Source organism: Eucyclogobius newberryi, unplaced genomic scaffold (assembly GCF_026437365.1).
Source record: "Eucyclogobius newberryi isolate DKJ021-1_F unplaced genomic scaffold, fEucNew1.0.hap1 SCAF_8, whole genome shotgun sequence".
Lineage (NCBI taxonomy): Eukaryota > Metazoa > Chordata > Actinopteri > Gobiiformes > Gobiidae > Eucyclogobius > Eucyclogobius newberryi.
Genome location: NW_027316500.1, coordinates 12,624,163 through 12,648,424, shown reverse-complemented (window position 1 = coordinate 12,648,424; position 24,262 = coordinate 12,624,163). Strand labels below are relative to the sequence as shown.

At 41.6% G+C, this 24,262-nt stretch overlaps 3 protein-coding genes across 4 annotated transcripts; 2 read left to right on the top strand and 1 right to left on the bottom strand.

The window, feature by feature from the left end:
• The first annotated feature begins 913 nt into the window (after window positions 1–913).
• LOC140351550 (vinculin) lies at window positions 914–2,563 on the top strand. The gene is made up of 5 exons (XM_072437402.1): window positions 914–1,024; window positions 1,402–1,581; window positions 1,677–1,849; window positions 2,144–2,261; window positions 2,335–2,563. Exons 1-5 carry the CDS (start codon window positions 980–982, stop codon window positions 2,533–2,535), a joined length of 717 nt encoding a protein of 238 aa, XP_072293503.1. The 5' UTR covers window positions 914–979; the 3' UTR covers window positions 2,536–2,563.
• Window positions 2,564–4,180: 1,617 nt separating this feature from the next.
• Window positions 4,181–13,617, bottom strand: zc3h6 (zinc finger CCCH-type containing 6). Its single transcript, XM_072436393.1, has 12 exons — window positions 13,299–13,617; window positions 11,330–11,555; window positions 10,357–10,467; window positions 10,071–10,275; window positions 9,886–9,995; window positions 8,960–9,082; window positions 8,780–8,894; window positions 8,579–8,688; window positions 7,751–7,971; window positions 6,710–7,227; window positions 6,448–6,630; window positions 4,181–5,866 (listed from the first exon to the last, which is right to left on the bottom strand). Exons 1-12 carry the CDS (start codon window positions 13,382–13,384, stop codon window positions 4,347–4,349), a joined length of 3,528 nt encoding a protein of 1,175 aa, XP_072292494.1. The 5' UTR covers window positions 13,385–13,617; the 3' UTR covers window positions 4,181–4,346.
• Window positions 13,618–15,132: 1,515 nt separating this feature from the next.
• On the top strand, window positions 15,133–23,436 carry fbln7 (fibulin 7). Of its 2 annotated transcripts, none has more exons than XM_072437138.1 (8): window positions 15,133–15,413; window positions 16,207–16,369; window positions 17,317–17,493; window positions 19,033–19,158; window positions 20,521–20,661; window positions 21,422–21,559; window positions 22,042–22,180; window positions 22,527–23,436. In XM_072437138.1, exons 1-8 carry the CDS (start codon window positions 15,336–15,338, stop codon window positions 22,897–22,899), a joined length of 1,335 nt encoding a protein of 444 aa, XP_072293239.1. In that variant the 5' UTR covers window positions 15,133–15,335; the 3' UTR covers window positions 22,900–23,436. The 2 variants fall into 2 exon arrangements, with proteins under 2 accessions (XP_072293239.1, XP_072293241.1); XM_072437140.1 differs by having other exon boundaries at window positions 15,134–15,413; window positions 20,524–20,661.
• The last annotated feature ends 826 nt before the right edge of the window (window positions 23,437–24,262 follow it).

The window sequence follows — 24,262 nt, the reverse complement described above, 5'->3', positions numbered from 1 at the left end:
CCTCTGGGGGCTGTCCATTCAGGTCTTACTACAATCACTTGATAAGATTTTGGGAACGACAACCGCAATGGGTCAAGTTACTCTGCAAAAACAGCTGTCGGCGCTGTCCGAAAACTCCCTCAGAATCCAAGAGGCAGCGAGAATGACCAGTTCAAATTGTAAAAACGCCTATAAAGCCAAACAGTTTATAGGATACCAGGAAGAACTCAAAACAATTACCGAGGTCTATCTCCACGTGGCAGATGATGTCGACGCAAAGCCCGGTATAATGCAGCTCGCAAAATCTGAATTCCTAAAACGCAATCTTCTCGTCAAAATGAAAGCCGTCTGTTGTCAGTTGAGCAAAGTGAATAGTGATTATGGGAAAGCGCTTCAGGAGATGGTCAATGTGGCGTTCTTTGATGCCCAATATTTAAGAGAGGACGATGATGACGATTCATTTGAAAAGACGGCGGGAATGCTGGCGGAAAGGATCAGCTCCGGGACCAAAAGCGTGGAAAATAGCTTGCACTTCATCCGAGATCCGCGTTCCAGATCCAACCTCAGGTCCGTCAATGAGCACCTGTCATTTCAGATCTCAGACATCATCAGCAGGGCCAGACTCTTAGTGGAGTCCAAGTACATTTGTGATACACTCGCTATTGAAGTTCAAATTCAGAGTTGGGCGGCTAAAGCCAACTTTGTGGTGGAGGAGATATGCAAACAAGACAGCATCAACCAAGGAACTAAAGACAGCATAAGAGCTGCTTTACAAGGCCACGCCCTGGTGAAAGTGGCTATAAAAGAGGTCATACCGGAAATCCCACAGAAAATCAAAGAACCAGTGGAGTTTCCTACAGAAGCTGCTGCTGCTGCTGCTGCTGCTGCTGGTGGTGCTGCTGGTGGTGGTGGTGGTGCTGCTGGTGGTGGTGGTGGTGGTGGGACGTCCAGACATGAAGAGACTATTGAGAAGTTGGTCATTTCATTAACGGATCTCCCCATGTCTCCAGTGTTCACCTACAGCCCAGAACTAATGGAAAAATACGTGAGCGTATCCATATATTATGTAGCCAATGTCAAGTGCAACAATGTGATCGTGATATTCAACATGATTGGTAAAGGTAAAATATGTTAATATGTAAAAGAAATCATCACAAATTGTACGTAGCCGGCATTGTTATTTGTTATGTAGACTATATTAACCCTAAATCCAACTTAAATGTACCCATATCTTAACTTTAAACCTTCATCGATCTTATATTGTTGATTGTCCTGATAAGGGTGGATGGATCCATATATAAATAATTATATGCAGGTACAAATATTTTAGTCATGTTTTGATCAGAGCTGGAAATTCATGTTGTCAAAAATAAATCTATTGTTTTCATCTTAATGAACCTTTTTTGTTCCATTTCCTCTCAGGATGTTGCAGACTTTGGCATGCACAGAGAAGCCCCTTCCCTCACACACAGATCTCTTTTCCTAAAACAAGAATCGAACAACTGGGATCCCGAGGACAATAAGATCGTCCAGGTGACCAGAAAGATGGCTGACATCATCTGCCACATGACCCAGTACCTGAGGAAGAAAGGCCCCATCCCGGTAACGTCCAACAACCAACCTCCAACAAGAGGGCAGTGAAGTCTGTCGTAGCCTGTGTGGACATAACGCCTAATACTGAACGTTATATCTTCTAGAACAAAGATGCATTTGTAGCAGCAGCTAAAGATGTCATCTCCAACTGTGAGTCAGTGACACAGTTTATCAGCGTTATAGCCAATCACTGCCTCGATAAGCAGTGCACCATCGAGCTGTCTCTAATAGTGGAGCAGATTCTAACCATCACCAACCAACTCAGCATCATCTCCAGGTAAATCAACTCACCTGCTATGACAAATATGAACTTAATGAACCTTCAGAAGTACTTTCACTCAGAATGTCAGGAAAATGAGGAAAACATGTTGATTCTGTACAAAGAATGTTATATATTTAATTACAAAAACAGCAGTGCACTTGTTATAGAACATTATGGTACTGAAATATACATATTCTTTACACTTCTACTGTTGCTGTCATATTTTATTATAGTATGTGTGCATTTCTATTTCTCCTTCAAATATCAATATTCCACAATAAGTATTTTTGCACCAACTCCTTTCATTAGTGTGAATGCTGTTACTCCTGGCTCCAAATCGTCTGATGAGATTCTGGTGAAGAATGCACAAAATCTCCTCCAGACTGTCCTGAAGGGGGTCCATGCTGCAGAGTCGGCTTGCATCACCGTAAACTTCACATTTGACCACTTCTTATATCCATTTATCTTTGTCACTTGAACTTTAAACAGTTTTCTTGCAGGGTTTGAAGCAGCCTGAGCCAAACACTGAATGTGCAGAGGCCACGGCTCTGTGCTTCCAGTGGAGAAGGAACCTGGAAATGCACCGCGCTCAGCAGACGTCCAACCTGGAGACGGACGACCTGGGTTTGAGGAAGACCTCGGCCCACCATGAGGCCCCCAGCCTGGCCCCGGCTGTCAATGTGCAGGACAACTACAAGTGAAGGCAATGGTTATGATTCTGTTTGTCGTTGAGTTAAAACAACCAGCTTGTCTCCATGGAGATGTTATTGCTTGGTCTACAATGTGTATCGCAATAAATCTGTCTCTTTTGCTTCTATTTCATTACAGGTGTTTTTTTTCTTCAAGGCAGGAGCATCTTCATGGAGACAAGCAGGTTCCGGAACCAGAAAAGTGACTTTGACTTTTAATTTGACTTGTGTGCACTTGAGCCATGGTTCTCAAACAGTGGTGTTAGGGTAATACTTATATTTTCGGCCTCCTTTAAACTTGTACTCGTTATAAAAAGTAAAATAATCTTTGTTTTGTCCTATTTGACTGCTTTCTGTGGTACTTCTGTAGATCTGTTTTGGAGCTTGTTTAGATCTGGTTATAGTAGAGTATTTAGCTACTGTATTTAAATGTAGCAGCTATAGTAAAGTGTGTTTTTGAATTCTTCTCTGGTATTACCAATTAAAAACAACTATGACTTTTCCCATTGAAATATAATCCAACCACAAATTCACATGTAAAATTGTATTATATTTTGCGCTATGAGTATTAAAATGATATGTAAACAGCAAACTCATCAGATTTCTTTCTGATCATGGTCCCTCTGATCACTCGCACCAGAGTTTGTACTTTGCACGTCATTTAATAAATCCTAAAGGTTCAGAAAACAGATAATAATCAGTTTTGGTGTGAACATATCCAGTTTGTAACATTTGTAACATTCATGCACACTGGACACATCTCTTTTGTTTATTTAAGTAAAACTGCCTTTCTTGCATTATTTACAGTATAACATAACATATTTTTAAATCACTGAAACAAGCAAAATTATGTTGTACTGCTTGAACAAAAGTACAACATGATCTGGATACAGTGACAGCATGTGTGGTAGAAATAAGCATTTACAAAGTATTATGAAAAACAATATAAAAGTACATATGTAGCTCATTATGTCCAAAGAGATATCCGTGATAAAGAAAGGGAACACAATCAAAGCACTTACAGAACGCATTCAAAATGTAGATAATCCTATATGAAACTGGTGATATTTGATAGACACAACATACACAACATAAGTACTTAGAATATAGGAACTGCTGTGTTTAAAACCCTGTGTCTCATATCAGTGCAATGTTTTAAAATGACAACATCTTTTCATTTTAACAACTGGTTTAATCCTATGGAGTCACAATTTGGACATTTGTGACAAGAGCAAGTTAACAACAAAACGTTATATAATTTCTGATACCGACACAAATTGAGTTCAAAAGACACTATAAAAATATCCCTTTCAAAAATGAGCACACGCAAAATGAGGTACAAAAAGAAAGTATAAAATGTTTCAAAATAAAAATAGAAAAAGCCAAAAACTTTAACCAAAACTGTCTGTTGTATTGGTCTATGATTTACCATTTGTACAATACCAAAGGGTCAGACGCATCTCAATAAAATAAAATACTCTGACACGGTAAAATATTTCAGTAGTTTCAATTCAGAGCCTGAAATTTAAAATGTATAATAAATATATCTAATCGCGCCCACGTTGTATTTCTGTTTCCTAATGTGTTGTGATTCCATTAACTACTAAAATATACTTTTCAATAGCATTTTAAAACACCGAGATGCACCTTTTCTTCCATTATAAATCAAACCTTACAAACTAAATTTACCTTGAGTTAATAAAGCCATAAGCATCTTCATTCTGCCACGTGTGATACATTTGATAGATGCTGTTCGATAAGTTATGAGCACATTACGCAAGAATAAATAGTTTTCAAATGTCTCTGGACTGTACAAACGCGACTTATTGACAGAAAGGCGACGCCGTGGGATCAAAGGTCTTAAACACGTCTTTGAGCGTCCGATCCTCTGCCTCCTCCGACACGTCCGGTTTGTCCTGGTCCACCTCCATCGCCTCCACCGCCTCCTCCACCACCTCCGCCTTCTTTTCCTCACATTGGTCCCCCTCCTTCTTTTGGTCCCCCTCTTTCTTTTGCTCCGCCTCCTCCTGCGCCGCCGCCGTCCCCTGTCCCGCTTGCTTGGCCTGTCGGGGGTCCGTATATTGCGGCCTCATGAGCCCGGCCAGCGCCTGGACGGGCAGATTGTGCACAGCGGCGGGCTTGGCGGGCGGTGAAGGCGGAGGGGGCACGTCCGAAGAAGGGGGCGGGCTCTGGTCCGAGGCCGTTTCTGTGCTTTTAACTTCCTCGAATGAGCTGCTGCGTCGCGTTGGAGATAAAGACGGCGGCGGAGTGCTGTCTTTCTTCACCGGGTTTTTAAGGATCCCAGTTTTTTTGGGTGGGTCCGCCTGCTCTTTCTGTTCCGTCTGATTGCGAGGGTCATACAAACTAATCCCACCGAGAATCGTCGTGGGACTTTCAAGCCCTCCGCCTGACGAGGCCAGACGAGGCGCGTAAGGAGGCAGTTTGTCCGGTTCGCTTTTAGGAGAAACCGCTTGCGATAAAGTCATGGCATTTGGTTTCTGAAGTCTTGGATCGACCGCAGCCGCGCCGGTGGACTGCTCTTTCTGCCCGAGCATCTTGGTATCCAAACTGGCAGTGCGTTTCAGTCTGGGGTCCAACGATTTTGCTTGGCGTGGGTCTACGGGTCGCTCGATGCTAAGGCGCGACTCCACAGATGCAGATGGCACTCGGGTCTTTAATCGCGCTGCTGCCAACCTGGGGTCGATGGGAGGCGGGCTGGAGATGGGCGGGCTGTTGGGGCGACTAGAGCGGTTCATTTGAGCGTTAGCAATGAGAGGCGGTAAAGGCAGGTTAATGGAGTGTTCCTGTTTGGGGATGAGCGATGGGATCAGGTCCTCGGGAGCCCACACGACCGTTTCAGCAAAAATGGGTCTCTGGAGAAGGATGTCCACTTTGATATGGCTGAACTGTTTTAACTGGCCGCGTGGGTCTCGAAGCACGAGTCCGGGACTTGGGTCGAGCGGGATAAGAGCCGCCCTGTCCCTCAGCTCTCGCTCTCCTTCCTCATCGTCTTCTCCGGTCGAGGGTTTTTGAGTGACACTCTGCCCCTGCTGCTGATACTGTTCTCTCATCTTCCTTGGATCTCTGGAGAAGCGAGGATCGCCTGCACCGTCAGACTCCTTCTTCACCTCTAGATGGCGCTGACGTGGATCCATCTTTATTCTAGGGTCACTCGGAGGGCCTCGCTCTTTTAAACGAGGGTCACCCACTGGTCCACTAGGAGGCGGGACAGGCTTGGCCTGGGCTTGCTTCATCTTTTCACTTTGTTTCTTCAGAGACTTCAAGATGGACGTAACACTGCCCTCTTCACCGTCGTCGCTCGAGTACCAATTCGTAGATTCATCTGAAATGAAGAGGTTTTTGATCAAATGTCAAGTCTGAACTGGCACTATAAACAAACAAATAGGCCTGCCATGATAATTACTACATGTTCATTCAATATATGACAGAAAGAACAATATATTTGAGGCTCGGTATTTATTGCTGAAGTTTTCTTTGCACTTTGGGGAACTTTTTTGCACTTTTTATTCCTGTAGTGCAACGTAGAGACTCAAATAAGTCACTTTTATGACTCATATCAACACCAACTAACTACTAAAGAGTTTAATGTAGTTATTGCCACTCATGTTTTTAACGATATTGCACATTTAGATTATTGTGTCAATGACATTATGTAGTGTCAATATTATTATTTACTATATACCATAGTGCGATATAGTGGTAGCAATATATATCGCACTACGACATTTGTTATTGCGACAGTCATACGTGCAGTAGTAGTAGCAGTAGTAGCAGTAGTAAACTTGCAAAGAAAACGATTTTCTCCAGAAGACAAATATATTCTAGCAGTGGTCAGCAGTGGTTTCTTTGTTTAGTGCAAAGTTATCCGTTTGTCATACTGTTTATACCTCCCCCGACACTCACCTCGTCCCGCACCGTCGTCTTTGGGTGTGGCTCCCTGCGGCTCGGGCCCCTTCTGGTTGGCCTCTTTTTGCTGCTGCAGGTGCATGAGGATGGCTTTCTGCACAGGCGGAGGTAAAGCCTGAAACTGCGGCTCTGCGTTTAGCTGCTGCTGGATGGTTGGCATGAAAGCCCGGTTGGGGTCCACTACAGAGATGAACATAACTAATTACTTAACTGTATGTATGTAAAGATGTTTATGACACACTACGGGTTCAAAACTGACCTCCTGGTTGGTTCATAGGTTGATTTTGAAAAAAGCTGCTTAGAAAATCCACCGGGTTTTGCCCCATTGAAGCGAAGGGCAACAGGTTCTGTAGCATTTGTAAGTCGGGGACAAAAGGAGGCCTCTGCATGTTCATCGGAGGTGGGTTTGGTTGGAAAGGACCTGGGCCCATTGGAGGAAACCCATGTGGACCAAGTGGACCATGTGGACCAAGTGGACCATGTGGACCATGGGGACCATATGGACCTGGGTGACCATGGGGACCCTGTGGACCATGGGGACCCTGTGGACCCTGTGGACCATGGGGACCCTGTGGACCCTGTGGACCATGGGGACCCTGTGGACCCTGTGGACCCTGTGGACCATGGGGACCCTGTGGACCCTGTGGAGGCGGCTGCATCGGCCCAAGACAGGGGCCCACAGAAGCAGGAGCTGTTGAAGGAGGAGCACCATCTAGAGGCATGTCTTCTGTCCCTCCTGAGAACTGGTCTGTGCCATCATCCTCGTAGTCCGGCCCACTGTAGAACAAAATGTTTTGTTAAAGCCAAATCCAACTTGTAGAAGAAAGAAAATCTTCTAAACGAACTAAACGACAATAATTCAGATCAGGACTAAATGCTAATGATTTTAAATCTTCAGAACAAGAAAAAACAAGATAGAAATGTTTCTTTTCTATTACAAACAATGGAAAAAATACTATATTGTAGACTAGAAATTGTATTTGAGCTTCATAAAAGTATAATTTATGTTTAAATATGTATAGATAACATTAAAAACTATTGTAGGTCAACATTTCTGTAAGTATTTGTCCAGTAAAATAAAAATAATGAAAATATTTTGCCTTCATCCAATGTGCTAAGTGTCTGTTATATTCTCCATCAAATAAAAAACAAATAATAATAATGTAAAATACAATAGTAAATGTCTTCGGAAGTATATCCATGTGGTTTTCATTTGCCAAAAATCGTGACGTTTCACTTTTTCGCCACAATTCAAAAATGTCTTCGTCTTTCTTCACAAACTTTGAAAGGGCCCGTTTACCCCAGTGCAATCTTCTGTGCCAGGTCATTCGTCGGCTGGACCTTGATCTCAAACAGGGACGGGATCTTCTTCCCCGCTTGGCCGTTGTCTGTGGGGCTGCTCTGTCCTGGCGTCGGCAGAAGTCCCACACCAGGAGGAGGTTTAGGGAGAGGAGCGATGCCGTGCTTCCTCAGGTCCTCCAGCTCCAGCTCGTCGTTGTTCTCCTCCTCCGTGTTGATTATCTAACATCAAAAGCACAATCAGCATGTTAAGGAGTTCAACTATGACATGTTTGTAGATGACAACCACTGCAATAGAGCTGTACAAACAGATCGAAATGAAACAGATCGCACAGTATTCAATCTTGTACCTGCAAATCTCCACAAATGTGTTATTCTTTCTTTCAAATGTCTGAACAAATTACAGGTATCAATGAAGTTAATGTTCTGAAATTCATTTGATTCTTGTATTAGTTTATCAGTTCATATTTCTGTCTTTCCTCAATTGTTAAAGTTCGTTTAGAATGTTCACTCCTAATAACATCCAAAGTTTAACATTCGTTGCAAATCTAAGAGTCAGACGTCAGAAAAGGTTACTACTGCCTGATATGCAGCTTCGTAAAAAGAACTGTAGCACTAAAAGCAGGATAAACACAACCAGGCCAAGCTCATATATGATCTGTGTTCATTCTGACCACTTTAGATTGCAATTGTAGTTTTGGAGATGTTTGGAAATGCTGATTCTTCACATTTTGGCCCCTTGTCCATCTATAATGTACATTCTTCACTTGCCGTCTGATTTAGAGCGTAGCCATAATATTACGCCTGATAACTTAAACACGTTCTTTACCTTATTAAGCAGCTCCTTGGTCACGTCATTCAAAGCATCGTGGGAGAATTTGCACTTGTCCCCTTGGTAGCACTTGGCTCCAGTGTGAAAGAACTTGCAAGGATATTCATGTGCAGTCGCTGGTTAAGGATTTAATCACGTGTTCTTGAACAAACAGCTCATCACACTCACTCGTTTGTGCGCACGCTTTGAAAAGGATATTGTGCATGTAGCTGCAGTTATCTCCTTTACTGCAATAGCCCTGGAAGTAGAATTTACACAGCTCCTTCTTCTTATCGAGTGGGATAAGCTCGTGTTCGAACTTGCAGTGGTCTCCCTGCGATACAACAAACGCGCGTTAGATTTAAATGATCAGTGCGCACCTCGGTTACTTCAGAATACCTTGATGCAGCGGCCCTCCAGGAAATATTTGCAGACGTGCTTTCCATTGTGCTCCACTGTGTGCTGATTTATGAACTCCTTGCTCATAATGGGCCTTTTCTTTGGATAAGCACAGTTTTTGTCCTGCAGCAAAGAAAACAAGAGATTAACACACACTATTTATAACTTAAAACGACAAAATGACAATTAATGTGAGAGCTTCAAAAAGTAACGTAATAAAAAATTTAAATAGATTATAATATTTCTTAGAAGGGAAGTCAAGACAATTTAGTTCAATGATGAGATAAGATAAGATTAACCTTTATTTGTCCCACAATGGGGAAATTCCAACGATGATCCAGTGATAATCATCGTTATTAAGGTCACAGTATAATCATAATAATTACAGAAGTAACACTGATTGTGAAAGATTTAGAACATTTACAAAAAAGTTATTTCAATTCTAAAATCCAAAAACGTTATATTAAACCTACCTTTTTTCATATTCCTATGACTTTTTAATTATTATCATTATTATTGTTATGATTATTTTTTTAAAGAACATAACAGGGCAAGACGAGAACAAAAATAAAAGTAAAAACATAAAATTAGAAAATAAAGAAGGAGGGACGTCTAAAGAAATTAAGTTTAAAGTCACATTACTTCTGTATCTACTGCGTTGCAACACCAAAATGTCCCCATTGTGTGGACAAATAAAGGCTATCATATCTTATCTTATGTCCAAAATAAATTAAGTCAAATTTGTCCATTTTCAGATTGAGTCATCAATTTTTTTTGTAACGTCCTTCACTTTCCTTTCATTCAGAATGTTTGGTTTCAGCTGAAAAACGGTTTAGTTGAAATAGTCCTTGTGTAGGATTTATAATATGTGTATAAGATGATTAGATTTGTTGTTTACTGTGATTTCAAAAGCACTCGGGTCTCACCTCCTCCAGGTCTCCTCGCCCTCTGCCCCGGCCGCTCCAGGGTTTGCCCTTCAGCTTCTTCCCTCGACCTCTGCCCGGCCCACTTCCTCGGCCGCGGCCCCGCCCACCGTCTGGACACCACGTCAATGTTTCAACGCACACTTCAAAACAGACATCCGCTATCTTAAACGTGTCATTACTCTTACACGGTTGGTGCTTCATGCCCCTCATGCCCCCTCTCTTCAAGTGCCGCCCCTTCGACGAGTACTCCGACTCTTCGTCATACTCGTCCTCCTCGTCCTCGTAGTCGTACTTCTCGTCGCTGTAGTCGCTGTATTTGTCGTAGTCGCTGCTTTTGTGAGGTGGGGACTTCTGGGAGTTGCCGTGGCTTCCCTTCGCGTCTCTCCCATGCTGTTTCACCGGAATCATGATGGTATTTCGATTATTGTCAGGTTTTAGGTCATTGGTCATTACGTTGTGTTTAAAGTTTACCTGAGAGGACTGGCCGTCAGAGTCACGGCGCTTCCTGCTTTTAGGTCGGTCTGGACGGTCGTAGTCCGAGTCATAACTGTCGGAGCTTGAGCTGCTCGAAGGGGAGTGATGCTGAGGAGGGGGACAATACAACTTATTATATGTGCCGTATTTTCCGCACTATAAGGCGCACCGGACTATAGGCGAAACAAAACGTGTACCACTCAAAATCGCTTCAAGGTCAGTAAGCACAACCAGAATTAATCCATATATAAGGCGCACTGTCGTTTTTTGGGAAAATGAAAGGCTTTTAAGTGCATCTTATAGTGCGGAAAATACGGTATATAGTTTGTTTCATATGACTTCATGATGGGATTAAGTATTTGTGTGTGTGAACGTTGTTACTTTAGGTGTGAGTGGAACGGTTTAAGTTTCATCTTCAGTAATAATCTCATCCAAACACCTTTAATGGTATTGTTGACCACGACTGTGTGCCAAATTGTATATGATAAATAAATCCAAATTAGGGCTGAAACTAAGGATCAGTTTGCTAGTCTAGCGATTATGCTTATGATTAATCAATGCTTATGATTTGACCCAGATAAAGCGGAGCCATTTGAGGCTCACCAGGAGCATGTTTATGGACAGTAGAGCGTTTTCATCAAATACACTTTTTATTTACACATTTTCCGTATAGTTTTCATGCACTTGTGGCTCTATCATGTATTAGGACATATGTATGAACAAGTTAATGATTAATCAATGACTAAATTAGTTGACAGTTGCTTCAATAATTGATTAGTTGCGATATATCTATTAACTCGTTGTAGCCCTAATCTAAATTGAACAGTAATAGACAAAGGACAACACTATTTAGCCTGGCTGGTCTTGAATGATTGAGATCCAGAGCCCTCGGCCAACTTCTCTCACTAAATAAACATGGAATGGTCAGTTGTGTGTATTTAACAGTGACACAATGTACTTGACCCAATACCTTTTGTCTGTCCCGCCTCCTCCGCTTGGATTTCTTCTTGTCTCTGTTTTTCTTGTAGCGCTTTCGGGAGTGTCTGTGACTCTTCTCCTCTTTTTCCTTCCCTTTGTCCTTTTCTTTTTCGCGCTCTCTCTCTTTGTCTTCGGTCACTTCGGTGGAATCTTTTGGCTCCTCTTCGATCCCAATTCCTTCGTCATCAATTTCTCCATCTTCCAGCTCCCCGTCCTCCCTGATCAGAAGAAACAACAGTTCAGCAGGTGTAACTTCAGTGTATCGTTTATGCCACAAAATGGTTCTAAATATCAAAGTGAAGACAAATGGAACAAGGATTCAATTGCACAATTATCATTTCCTGGAAAAGAAAGAGTACAGTAGCTGTGTTGTGTTCAAACATCACATTTTGAATAAGGAACTTGTGTATAAAAAGGGTCCCATTGATCTGGGTAATAAAAATTAGGAATAAATTGCTTTTATAAGACACCAAAATATGTTGCAAACACATTTAAAAGGGGATACAAGTTGGTCTTACTACACTCTTTTTGAAGTATTTACCAATGAGAAGGTGGATTCAAACATAATACTTTGATTAGAAAGTTTGGTAATTATTGGAATTGTGTAATGTTTTGTAATTCATGTAATAGAATAATTACTGTGTTGCCATTACAAGTAATAAGTAGTGGTGGTGTTATTCTAATTAACCATTAGAATAACTGTAAATAAAACAAAAGATATTATAGAAAAAAACTATTTTAAAAAACATAAAAAATTACTTTTAACAAAAATGACAAATCATCAAGTTTGTGTGAATTGCTGTTATTGTGTAAACGTTCATGTATTAACTTTGTGTTGATGGCAACAGTCCAGGACAAGGCAGAAGAATAGAACAGGCCAATTGTGTTGTTTACAGTGTTGACAAGTGTTTTTTTTACTTACATCATATGTTTAACACTTGGTTTGGCCCGTTTCTGCCCCGTTTAGTCCTGATCTTTTAGTCCTGGTAGAACTGGGCAAATGGTCGAATTTGAGTTGCACTTCTAGTCGTCAATGATCAGTCTGGCTTTATAATCAACAGCTCCAATCCAATCCTCTTTCAGTAAAAGTTGTTTGGAGCAGAGTTCAGACTTTGGAGGGAAACAAATTATCTGTCAAATGGCAAAAAATAAAAGTCTGTATAGTTTGTGTTCAGGAAATTCTAATTTAAAATATTTTATAAGACAATATATAACATCAAATCAGATTGATCAATGGGAAAAAAAAGTGATACATTTTTTGTCATCGCCCAAGTCCAGCTTTAGGGCGCATTCACACTAGTCTTTGTTGGATTCTAATTTTAGCCCAGTTTAGTCCAGAAATAGACTTGGTTTAGTCCAGATTTAGACTTGGTTTGGTCTGGTTCTAGTCCTGGTTTAGTTCCAATGCCAGTTTGAATGTGGTCTATGTGCAGGCGTGTTACAGCTGTTAGTCCCATGTCGTGTCACGTGTGCAGTGTGGACACAGCCTAAAGACCACCACACCACTTGTCCCATCTGTGGACCAATCACAAGAGCCTGGTTTAAGCCTACAACAACCCAAGCTTCCTCCCCGCCCACCCGCTGCAGCACCGCCACACGTCCACTAGGGGGCGTGCTACAGCCGGAATGGGCGTGGCATTTCCATCAAAGCTATTTGCATAGTCTCCTGCAGATGGCAACAATGAAAGCATATTATCTGTAGCACAAACAGGCGACGAGGGCCGCTCCAGCGCATGAAAATGTGATCGACGCGGTGATGGAAAGCCATGCTATTTGGGACAGCTTTCTGCATCACAAAGACATGCAACCGAGAGAATAAATGAGGAAATATTTGTGTTGAGAGCTCTAACTTCTGTAATTCATGGTTAAAAGAACATAAGTCACACAAGCATGTAGAGACCCACAGCACTGAAACGCACAGATGAGCGTATTAAGAAGTGTATACAAGAATGTTACTCGACCTTTCATCCCCTGCAAGCTCTGGGTCTGACATGTTTTTGTCAAGAACAGGGGCGGGGGGACTGGAAACAAGGCTCACAGAAGCCATCTCTCCGGCACAAGAGTGAATTAACACAGTCACTCGAGGAGACGGTGGATTGTGAGAGATGCAGGAAGATTTCAGACTGGAAAAAACTCACGCAGTTACATGTCTCGACAGAAGAGACAGTAAACAGACACTCTCCTCTTTCATATCAATGTCGTTTTAACTCTGTGAGCACTGATCGATGGCCCGCTTTGCTAATGTCCCGTCCGCTGACAGCTGCCATGGTGGAATAAAACACACGGAGGGAGAAACACACAGAAATGTAACCAGGGTCGTTGATTTCAGCATCTTCATTAGGTTTTCTCAACAGGGACATCGTCTCAAAATGGCTTCTGAAAGTCTGATGCACATTCCTCGTCGTTGGCTGCGCTCGCGCTCGGTTTTATACCCACCACAGATCTACCTAACATGAGCGTAACGCAACACGGCTTCTGATTGGTCTGGGGCCTGAATACGAACGCAGAGGCGGCTCTGATTGGTGCAGAGTGCTGTCAGTCATGTCTTGGTTTGGGCGGTGGTGAGTGAGCGGGGTGTTGGGCGCGCTTTTGTACAGTACGGTGTGTTATGACATTGTAATACGCATTTATAACAAACAAATAGAGTCGCTATTTTCAAATATTGGCAATACTTTTATTATGCGACAATTTAGATAACTTTGAAATGCCGATGACTGTGCGCGGCCATGTATGGCGCGCGCTGTCTGCCCCCAGAGATCATTAATCAGGAAGAGAAGCTCACATTTGCATTATGTTGCATTTACCACACAAATGAGCGTTTCATATGCACATAAAGAAAACATTTCACCACTGGCTCCTCCTCAGGACCGATACTACAATGACCCCTGACCCTATGCCCCTAACATGTGGGGGGAAATACAAAATAAAAACATAATATAACAACACAGTATATTTTATTTGGCTTATAATGGGTGAATGATTAATTTGACGTACAACATATTGAGCTGATGTAACACAAATGCTCAAATTCACATGAAGAAAAAAACACTGTCATCTCCAAACCCAAGTCAGGACTTTTACTACCCCTGACCTTTACTCTTGTCATCACGAGATAGAAATAAATTGAATGGATAAATGAAAAACAACATTAAAAAGAGGGTATAACTTATAATAACAACACCTTAATTTGCCTTAATAAAGTATAAGCAAAGACTTAATTCATAATGAACATTGTTAATTAAGATTCAGGCTTAGTAACAACTTTAATATGTGGTCATAAGGTGAGAAACAAAACAAAATTTTAAGTTTAATACACTTGCGTAAATCAATTTGAAAAAGGTTGCATTATGTAGGCTTTTATCAGATTTGTGTTTAAAAGTGTTTCTCCTTGTTTTGAAGAGTCTCTGCAACGCCCTCGTTCACCACCAGGTGTCGCGATCACACGTGAAAATGAAGCAGCCGCTGTTATTGTTACATTTGAGCTTACCCTATATTTGTGTTCTTAGTCCTCTCCAGCTGACATTAAACATTATTTTAATCAAACTCATGGCTGTATTAAACAATGACAATAATATAGGCTTATATATTTAATATGTGTGACATTGTCCTACATTTTTAAAAGAATGCAATGAGAAAAAAATCATTGCAGAAAGTGATTACATTTACAAAACACACACATTTAGGGCTATCTTGACACCACAGGACAGGAAGTGGCCTTTTTTCACTGGTTTTCCTCTTTCTTTGGCAGTGAGCCGCGGTGCAGAAGAGGAGGGACCCGGGGCTCGATGCTTTGGCGTGCAGAGCGTGGAGCAAACTTTTTTCAAGCTGAGAGAGAGGACTGGGCATCTTTCAGAGGCACCTGATGAGAAACATCCAAACCTCTGCTACTCTTTCAACTCAACTTCACATGATACAACTGGTGGACTTGACTATACTGCCATAAAAAGAGCTGTGGGAGTGAAAAGAAAAGCTCAACTTTGTGTCATTATCCAGCAGAGATGATAGTGTCTCCCCGGTCCCTCTATTTTCCTCTGCTGTGTTTGACAGCTGTAATTTCCAGTGATGCTGCTGTTCAGGTAGGAGATACTTCATTATTGTTGTCCATAGCACCTAAATCAAATATATATTGTTTGTCTTTGTTCTAGCCTAATAGACTAGTACTGATGCAAACTATGAAATAAATAGAGCTCATTTGTGACACACTTACTCTATATTAGGTACTAAAAAATAGTTCACATTTACCAAAGGAAAAAAATGTTTTTGGTGTTTTTTCCCTTTCAAATGTTGCTGGTGTTGTACATGCTCCTCAGATTGCTATGCAGGAATTTAAGTTATGCTGCTCTACAGAAATTGTCCAAATGAGCATGTGATTAATAAGCTTTTCAGAAAGGATTAGAGGCACTTTGCAAGGGTCAGACATCCCTTCAACTTATGTCAGCTATTTTTATGTTTGGCCATTTTAATATAAACCATTTGGTACGTGCCTTCTTACCACAAAACAAGTACAAAGAGGACAGAGTCTTGGACTTATGTCCTCGGCACATCTGCCTGACAGATTGCATGCAGCTGCAGAAGCTGTGGTAATGAGTGAGAACATGAAGTTGATGGTAGAATACTTCATGAGCTACTCCCTGGCAAATGTCACTTTAGCGTTGGTGTTTAGTACCTAGTAGCCTCATAAATGTAGTTTTATTGATTTTAGCCTTAACAACCGTGTAACCAATCATAACACTGTATTAGATTCAAATACATCATGTCCAGAGGCATGTGGCTGTTTTATGTTTTATGACAACTGAGGTAAGTGCTGGGCTTGATGTTGTTTCAATGGCGACAAGGTCTTGTAATAAGTCAGTTTTGGGTCTCTTGTAGAGCTGTATGGACAAGCACCAAGTGGTTGGTGTGCTTCGGCAGATGGAGAAGTTCCTAAAAGGCCAGGAGGTTCGGTTTACTGAGGGTCTGCGCATCATGAAGTCAAAACTGGCCACGCTTCAAAACTCTGTCTCCAAAATGCCACAAGCCGACCAGTCTGCAGGTTACTACATTTTCATATAATAATCTTATTTTGATTTTGCTACTGACTGATTACAATGATTTAGATTAGTTGCCAAGTTGCCATGCATACAACATTCTCCATTTATCCAAGCTTAGAACCAGCACAAAAAGTACACTTCTGTCCCTTGTGTACTGCAGGAACATATTCTATTCATAACCATAAAACTGCTTTATTCTTATCTGATCCTACTCCACAGCTATCCGAAGTCTGGACAAGGCCATCGTGGTTATAGGTTGGAACTCAAAAAGGAAGCAGATTTGGGGAATTGTGTTGTTTGGCAGAAAAGACTCGGGTCAGTTTGTTAGTGATGGACCCGTGCAGCCCATAACTCTGGAACGTGCTTGGCTAGACACATAGAACTGAAATGTTTAAAGCTCTAAAGATTTAACAGGACTGCTTTTTTGGGGTAAATGCCACGTTGGTCAATTGTGAATTTAGAATTGACAATTATATGCAAATTATAATTTTTCAGTACTTCAATTACAAAAAGAGCATAATAAACCTTACACCAACTTATTCAAGTAAGTGAATGTGAGTGTCAGGATGGCAGTGGCAGTACTCTCTGTAGCACTAAGCCTGGATAAATACTAAATACAATGCTAAAACTATGGATGCAAACGCAGTACGAAGAGGATGCTTAGCTGTGGTGATTGAAATGAACAGTGTACATTTGGGTGAACCAACTGCAGACATGTGTTTCAATCCCCACAAAGGCTTTGTTTGAACAAAGTGTAACAATTGAGTGCTGTTACTTTTCCGATTGATAAGATCAGTCTGCTGTGGTTGAATGTAAATGAAGCATTTCAAGCATCCTTTCCCATGAAGCCGCTCGCTGCCCATAGACACGTGTATGTCCTGAGGCGCTGAATGCCAGAGGATCCAGAGGAGTTTGATGCACATATGACCCTCCTTTTTCCTCTCCTCAGCCCCCACCGCCTGTCCCTCCCTGGAAGCCCCCGTGCACGGAACAAAGTTCGGCTCAAAGTATTTTGTCGGACATGAGATACATTTCACTTGTGCCCAGGGCTACCAGCTTGTTGGCCCGTCCACACGAGTCTGTCAGGAGAATGGCAGCTGGAGTGGCATTGCTACTGTTTGTAAAGGTGAGGTTTAAGTCAGCAGATGTGTGAAGAAAACCGAACATTCTTAACTGGTTTGAATGTGTTTTGAAGTAGTAATACGGATCACAGATGACATAGCCTCAGTTACTCTCAATCCATGACTTATGCGTACTAAAACATGAAATTCTTTTCTATATTTGTTACTTGTACCCCTGCAGTCTACTAGCTAGTTCAAATAATCAAGTCTTTGCTTTGAAAGCGTCTGCCCATATCTTGAGAGGCTTTCACAGCTCCACAATCTTCACATGCCAAACAAACAGAAGGCAAGAATCAAATGTCCCGTACGGAGATAACAAAGAAAAGAGGCATTCTTCAGGACGGCTGGGCTCTACTGTATGAAGCCCTCGTTAAAATGGCATTAAATGTCTCTGGACACAAAAACACCTGCACCACATTCCTCTGCGGGGTTCCCTCCCCTTTAAAACCTGGACTGATAAACAACAGTGGTGGGCTACTGTAGATATCCCTCCTCTAGCTCAAGTTTCTGTAGATCTTTGACTCAAAGCCAATGGACAAAGTCACACTCATGGTTGTCAAATAACTGCTATTATGTTTGGGAAAATGCAGGTTACCTCTATTTTCCCATCCTACAAACCTACTGCCTGCCTGGTAATACTATCGTTATCAGTCATTATTTCTTGGCAGTTACAAAATGTTAAACAGTAAACTATCTTCGGTACATTTACCTGATCCACGCAGCTGGACACATGCACGTGTTTGCTTACACTGAAAGCTTAAAATAGCATGAATGAGTTACACTCGCACAGTATTACATGTGTTCAGTGATGTCTATTAGATCTAAATTCAGCCCTTTCCTGTAAAAAGCTGTATTCACCATTTGTGGAAAACCATTAGTTAAAACATTTAAAAATATCCAGCAAAGTGAAGTCGGTCTTTTCATGTTTTGGTGCTGCGGTGGCCTCAGGGAAAGTCAAATAAACATTAAAGGGATTGGTTGTTCTCCAGTGCTCCGCGGCCTCCACGCTTCACCTCAGAGAGAGCTCCATCATCTTCACATCTGCAGTGTGTTTGAGCTGACCACAGACGCTCAGATCATAGGATTTAATGCACTGCTTATTTGCTTATTTTCTAATTTAACACAGTACGCAGGATGGTTTGCTGCCCATGAAGTCATCTCTTTTGTTGTGGTTTCAATACAGTTTGAGTTAGTAGCAAATACAAAGTGAGAAGTACAAACCAGTGTGTCATAAAACAAGATGAACTTACCATTGTGGGATGTAGTGGCATGGCTTGGTTCATTGTAGTTCACTTTAAATTGAAAATAAATCAAATTAATTTATATGTATACAGTAATCCCAATAAGAGCTAATTTGTCAAGTCATGTATTCAGACCGTAAATCCAATTATTATTATTTTTCTGTTTGCAATAATAGAGATAAAAGTGTAAACAAAATCCATGACATTCCAGATCCACACTAAATCTCTTTTTGGGTCAATGGGTGACACTTTGCTGAAAATTGCATAAAAAGTTATTTAAATGTTGATGTGTTGTGTGCACAGACATGAGTGTGTGTGCCAGTAACCCTTGTCAGAACGGAGGCACCTGCGTGGAGTCAGTGAACCAGTACAAGTGCACGTGTCCTCAGAAGTGGAGCGGCTTTCACTGCCAGAACCCAACACAGACAGGTGAGTCCAACACACCTTTGTGCCACAGCGATAGGCCCAAGTCCAGACCGACACAGACAGGCCCGGGTCCAGACCGACACAGACAGGTGAGTCCAACACACCTTTGTACCACAGCGACAGGCCCGGGTCCAGACCGACACAGACAGGTGAGTCCAACACACCTTTGTACCACAGCGACAGGCCCGGGTCCAGACCGACACAGACAGGTGAGTCCAACACACCTTTGTACCACAGCGACAGGCCCGGGTCCAGACCGACACAGACAGGTGAGTCCAACACACCTTTGTACCACAGCGACAGGCCCGGGTCCAGACCGACACAGACAGGTGAGTCCAACACACCTTTGTACCACAGCGACAGGCCCGGGTCCAGACCGACACAGACAGGTGAGTCCAACACACCTTTGTACCACAGCGACAGGCCCGGGTCCAGACCGACACAGACAGGTGAGTCCAACACACCTTTGTACCACAGCGACAGGCCCGGGTCCAGACCGACACAGACAGGTGAGTCCAACACACCTTTGTACTATGTCGATCCAACAGAAATGTGATAAAGCATGTTTTTAAACATATCAGTTAAGGTTTTATTATCAGCAGATGTGAAACTGCTGTAAAATGAATCACAAAAATGCAGAAATGTCACTTAACACTCTTATTTGAAAGGTGTTTTTGTAGCATTTCTACAATATATGACGTACTTGTCATTCAAATTTAGCATATCTTCAAAACAACATTCACAATACTTTTGATATAGGCCCACTTTTGCCCACCTCCACTAAATTGTTTTAATTATTGCAGATTTATTGGTGGTTTTGTCTCTTTTGCAACTACCGGTACTGACTCAAAATGGAACCAAAATACAGTAGATACTCCTTACAAATATTAGAAGAAAATATTTTCCTTAAACTACTTGTGAGATTTCCGATCGATTGGTTGATTGATTGATTAATTGATTGATTAAGATAAGATAAGATCGATATTCCTTTATTGTCCACACATGGGGAAATTTCATTGTTGCAACGCAGGTAGATACAGAGGAAAACGACAGATAACTTGTAGGAAGTTTAAAAAACACTCTTAATAGAAGAACTCTTATAAACAAAACTCTTATAAACAAAAACTCCATAGACAAAACCTCTCATTTCCTAATAAGGAATGGAGGGGGAAAATAAAGATAAAATAAAATAAAAACAGCTAGAGTAAGACAAGATAATACTGATAATAATAATAATGGTAAAATAAACACTCTGTGACATTATTGCATGTGAGTACGACAGTAATTGCACTTTTTTTTTTATTGATCGGCTGATTGATTATTTGTCCTTTATTAACTCTGTGAAAACTTTATTCTATTGCCAAGCAGCGCCTCCTGAGTGGAGTGTTGTCAATGATCCAGCGTTCAGCCGGAAACCCCGATGTGCTCAGGTGAACCGGGCCCAGCACTGCAGCTGTGACGCAGGTTTTCACATGAGCGGCACCTCCGACAACAGCATCTGCCAGGGTGAGGCCCCGGAGCAATGCACGCCCCACCAGTAGCATTTATGACAACAAACTATAGACTACAGCATCATCGTCATTCATACAGTTTTGTTTTTTGGAAAGACACATTACAGTGGGAAGGTGTAAAGATTATTATATTATTATTATATCATTAAGAGCACTGGAAGCAAAGAGCTGCAAACACAGAAGATGTCTTTGTGAGAGACAACAATGAATTGGATGGACCTGTATCTTGTCAGATCTGGTGGCGTCACCTGCTTGTCTGCACGATAGGTTAAATGTCCCACTGTGGAACATTCCAGCAATCCAGGCAAAACAATAACATCTCCATGGAGACATCAAGGGGCTGACTTTCCACCAAAAAACTACATAGAGCATGTTAAAGTTAAGACTGGAAGATACAGAAGGTTAGGAATGAAGCGAAAGAGGATGTATTGAGAGTTATTGTAAGGAAAGGTTTGGCAGAAGGTGAAATGTGCTACAAAATCTTACAATGAATAAACCAAAGATTAAAATGGTAAAATGCTCATTGAAGTATAAGTATATTACAATTTTAGCCAATATAATTCATTCCAGTTGGTCACAAGCTGATTAGCTCAGATCTAACGTGTTAAATAACACGTTACAGCTCTGTATGTAATCCTCGTATGAAGAAGCTGTTTATCAATCTAAAATAAACAAATAAAATTGATATCTAAATGGTGACATACTACTGACAGACAGACTACATTTTGACTCACATCTCTTTGTGTTTTTGACAGATGTAAACGAGTGTGAGGTTTATCGATTGGACCAAGGAGGGAAGTTATGTGTCCATGAATGTGTGAACATCCCGGGTTCTTACCACTGCTCCTGCCCCGGCGGCTACAAGCTGCTCCCCGATGGGCGTAGCTGCGAGGGTGAGTGACAGGGCGAAACAGAGGACAAAGACTCATTCAGAGTGCTGTGGCTGCTGCTCTACAATCTGGCTCTAATGTCAGAAAGAAATACTTGCAAATTGCCCTGCACCTTTGCCAAAACATACAGAAATTCCTATCATATATGTATTTGGTAAACGATATTGTGCATGTCTAATTCAATGAAAGTTCCTATAGGTTATTGTGAATTGTGAAGTTTTCCTTCTCCCCACAAACGTTGCCACTTCTTTCATTTGCACCTTTGTAGCTTAGCAATGCAGCCAGTGGAACACATGACTTCACCTCTTCAAGCAAAAAGAAACAAAATCTTTCGGACATGAGGCATTTATGGGAGACTAAACTAAAAACCAAATAAACACCTCCATCTCTCACTGTGGTAACCAGGAAGCCCAGTCAGTCTGGCCAGTTTCCCCCTCTCCCTCGACTCCTACAGTACATGTCTCTGCTCTTGTTTTGTCTTCCAGATGTGGACGAATGCTTGAGCCAGAAGCACAACTGTACCAGCGAGACGACATGTATCAACACAGGAGGAGGGTTTCTCTGTGTCAGCCCCGAATGTCCCCTGTCACACGGGCACATCCATTATGTCAAGACATCGCCTTTGTAAGTCACCAAAAAACCTCAGGTTACTTGAGTTATCACCTTACTGTCAGAAGTACTACTAATGTTGTAGTATCAATGTGCTGAAATACATTTCTAATGGCAGCACAAAAATAGCTGGTCACAGTTGTGACAAAAACATAAAATATGTTCGACATGTATTAAAAGTTGCTACTTCATATGACCTTTCATCTTAGTCCATGTTTTTGTTTTTTAACCCACCTCCAGCCTCCAGTCACCCGCGACCCCTAATGGGAATGGGATGAATGAATCCATAACTTAGAGTAACAGTGTTACTGTAATGAGTCAGGGCTTTGATTGTCTCATAGTGTAATTTGTCTGTCTACAGTCAGTGTGAGAGGAACCCCTGCCCCATGGACAGTCGCCCCTGTCTCCTGGCTCCTAAAACAGTGTCCTTCCACTACCTGTCCCTGTCGTCCAACCTGCAGACTCCTGCCACTCTGTTCAGGATGGCCACGGCCACTGCCCCGGGGCGCACAGGGCCGGACAGCCTGCGCTTTGGGATTGTGGGGGGTAACTCCAGAGGCATGTTTGTGATGCAGCGCTCGGACAGACAGACTGGAGAGCTGATCCTGGTGCAGCAGCTGCAGGGCCCACAGGAGATCTGCATCGATGTGGACATGTCCGAGTACAGCGAGCGTGTCTTCCAGGCCAAACATGTGGCCAAAGTTCACTTTCTGGTGTCGCCGTACAACTTTTAAAACAGATTCAACGTTCTCTTGGTGGAAATATGAAGAACTGAATCATATGTGTATTTAATCAGCGGAAAAAACAAGAATGTTTTAAAATGACATATTTTGACACTTCTTTATGTAGTCCTGAGCTTTGACTGTCGCTCAGGGCCAGTGTAGGTCTGACGCGTACTATATGCACTTTCCTTTTATATTTCCTCGTTTTATTAGTTCATCAAAGGCTTAATTTATTGGAAATATTGTTGGTATTTTTATACTTCCTTTTGATCATGTATTGTATATTTGCTCATTCTGGAGTACAAACGTTACATTATATTTTCTGTAGCCCAGCAGTGATACTGTACCAAAGCATTTTTGCTGTATTAGTCATAATCTTTATATTACCCAGAGACACATATTTTTAAATCAAAGACTTTACAGTGAGCTTTCCAGTGAGTTTTCAGCCTGGAATTTGAATTGTCACAACATAATTGAAATAAAGTTGGTCCAATACTTCACAATTTGTTAAGAGCTACCTTTGCTGAGATTGAACACTGGACTATTGAATGTCATTGTGGCAGCGGTTTCTCTTTTACCTCTATTGAAGGTGAATTTTAATGAGTGAAAGGCACACCAGTGCATAGTTGAAAAATGAATAATTTGTACAGTATATCAAGAGTTTGAATAAAAGAAATACCAGATGTGGTTTTAACAAGACAAGGGGCACAAGAAGAGGTAAATGCTCTTTCAGCCAAAGACCAAGGGGTATTCAAAACAATGGTGTTTTAGATGGAGCCAATAGCAAAAGTACATGTGTGCAGGAGTCATTTTGTAACATTTCTTAGTGCCAAATACAATTGGAAAACAGTATATAACGTAACATAAGCCACTTGAAACACAAACAAACAAACTTGAACAGCCCTAGTGATTACAGTGAGCATGTTATTGCATTTTCTTCAAGGGCTAATCCCTAACTTTTGTTGCTGTACTTTTCACTGCTGAGGTTTAAATTGGCACAAAACAGTGACCAGTGACATAATCCCTAATCATTGAAAGTTGATCAAGTTGTAATACCTTAGCAACCTAAAGTTTAAATGGAAAATACGACAAACAGTACAAAGTCATGTTGAGGTTACAGATTCTTTCTTTGCTCTGTGCTGTGGACATAATGAGCATTTAGAAAAGGACCAAAACAATGTATGAATCAGATCCTTGCATTCCTTTTGTTAAGTCGATCCATTACACAATCGTAACAAATGAAAACAGGTGCTTCAGGTGTTGCTATAAATGAATGTACAGGAAAGAGAAAGGCCAATGTAGTTTTCTTCATATTAGTAATAGAAGATTTTGTGCTTGTGCAAAAAAAAACATGAGCCTGCACGAACAAATTGAA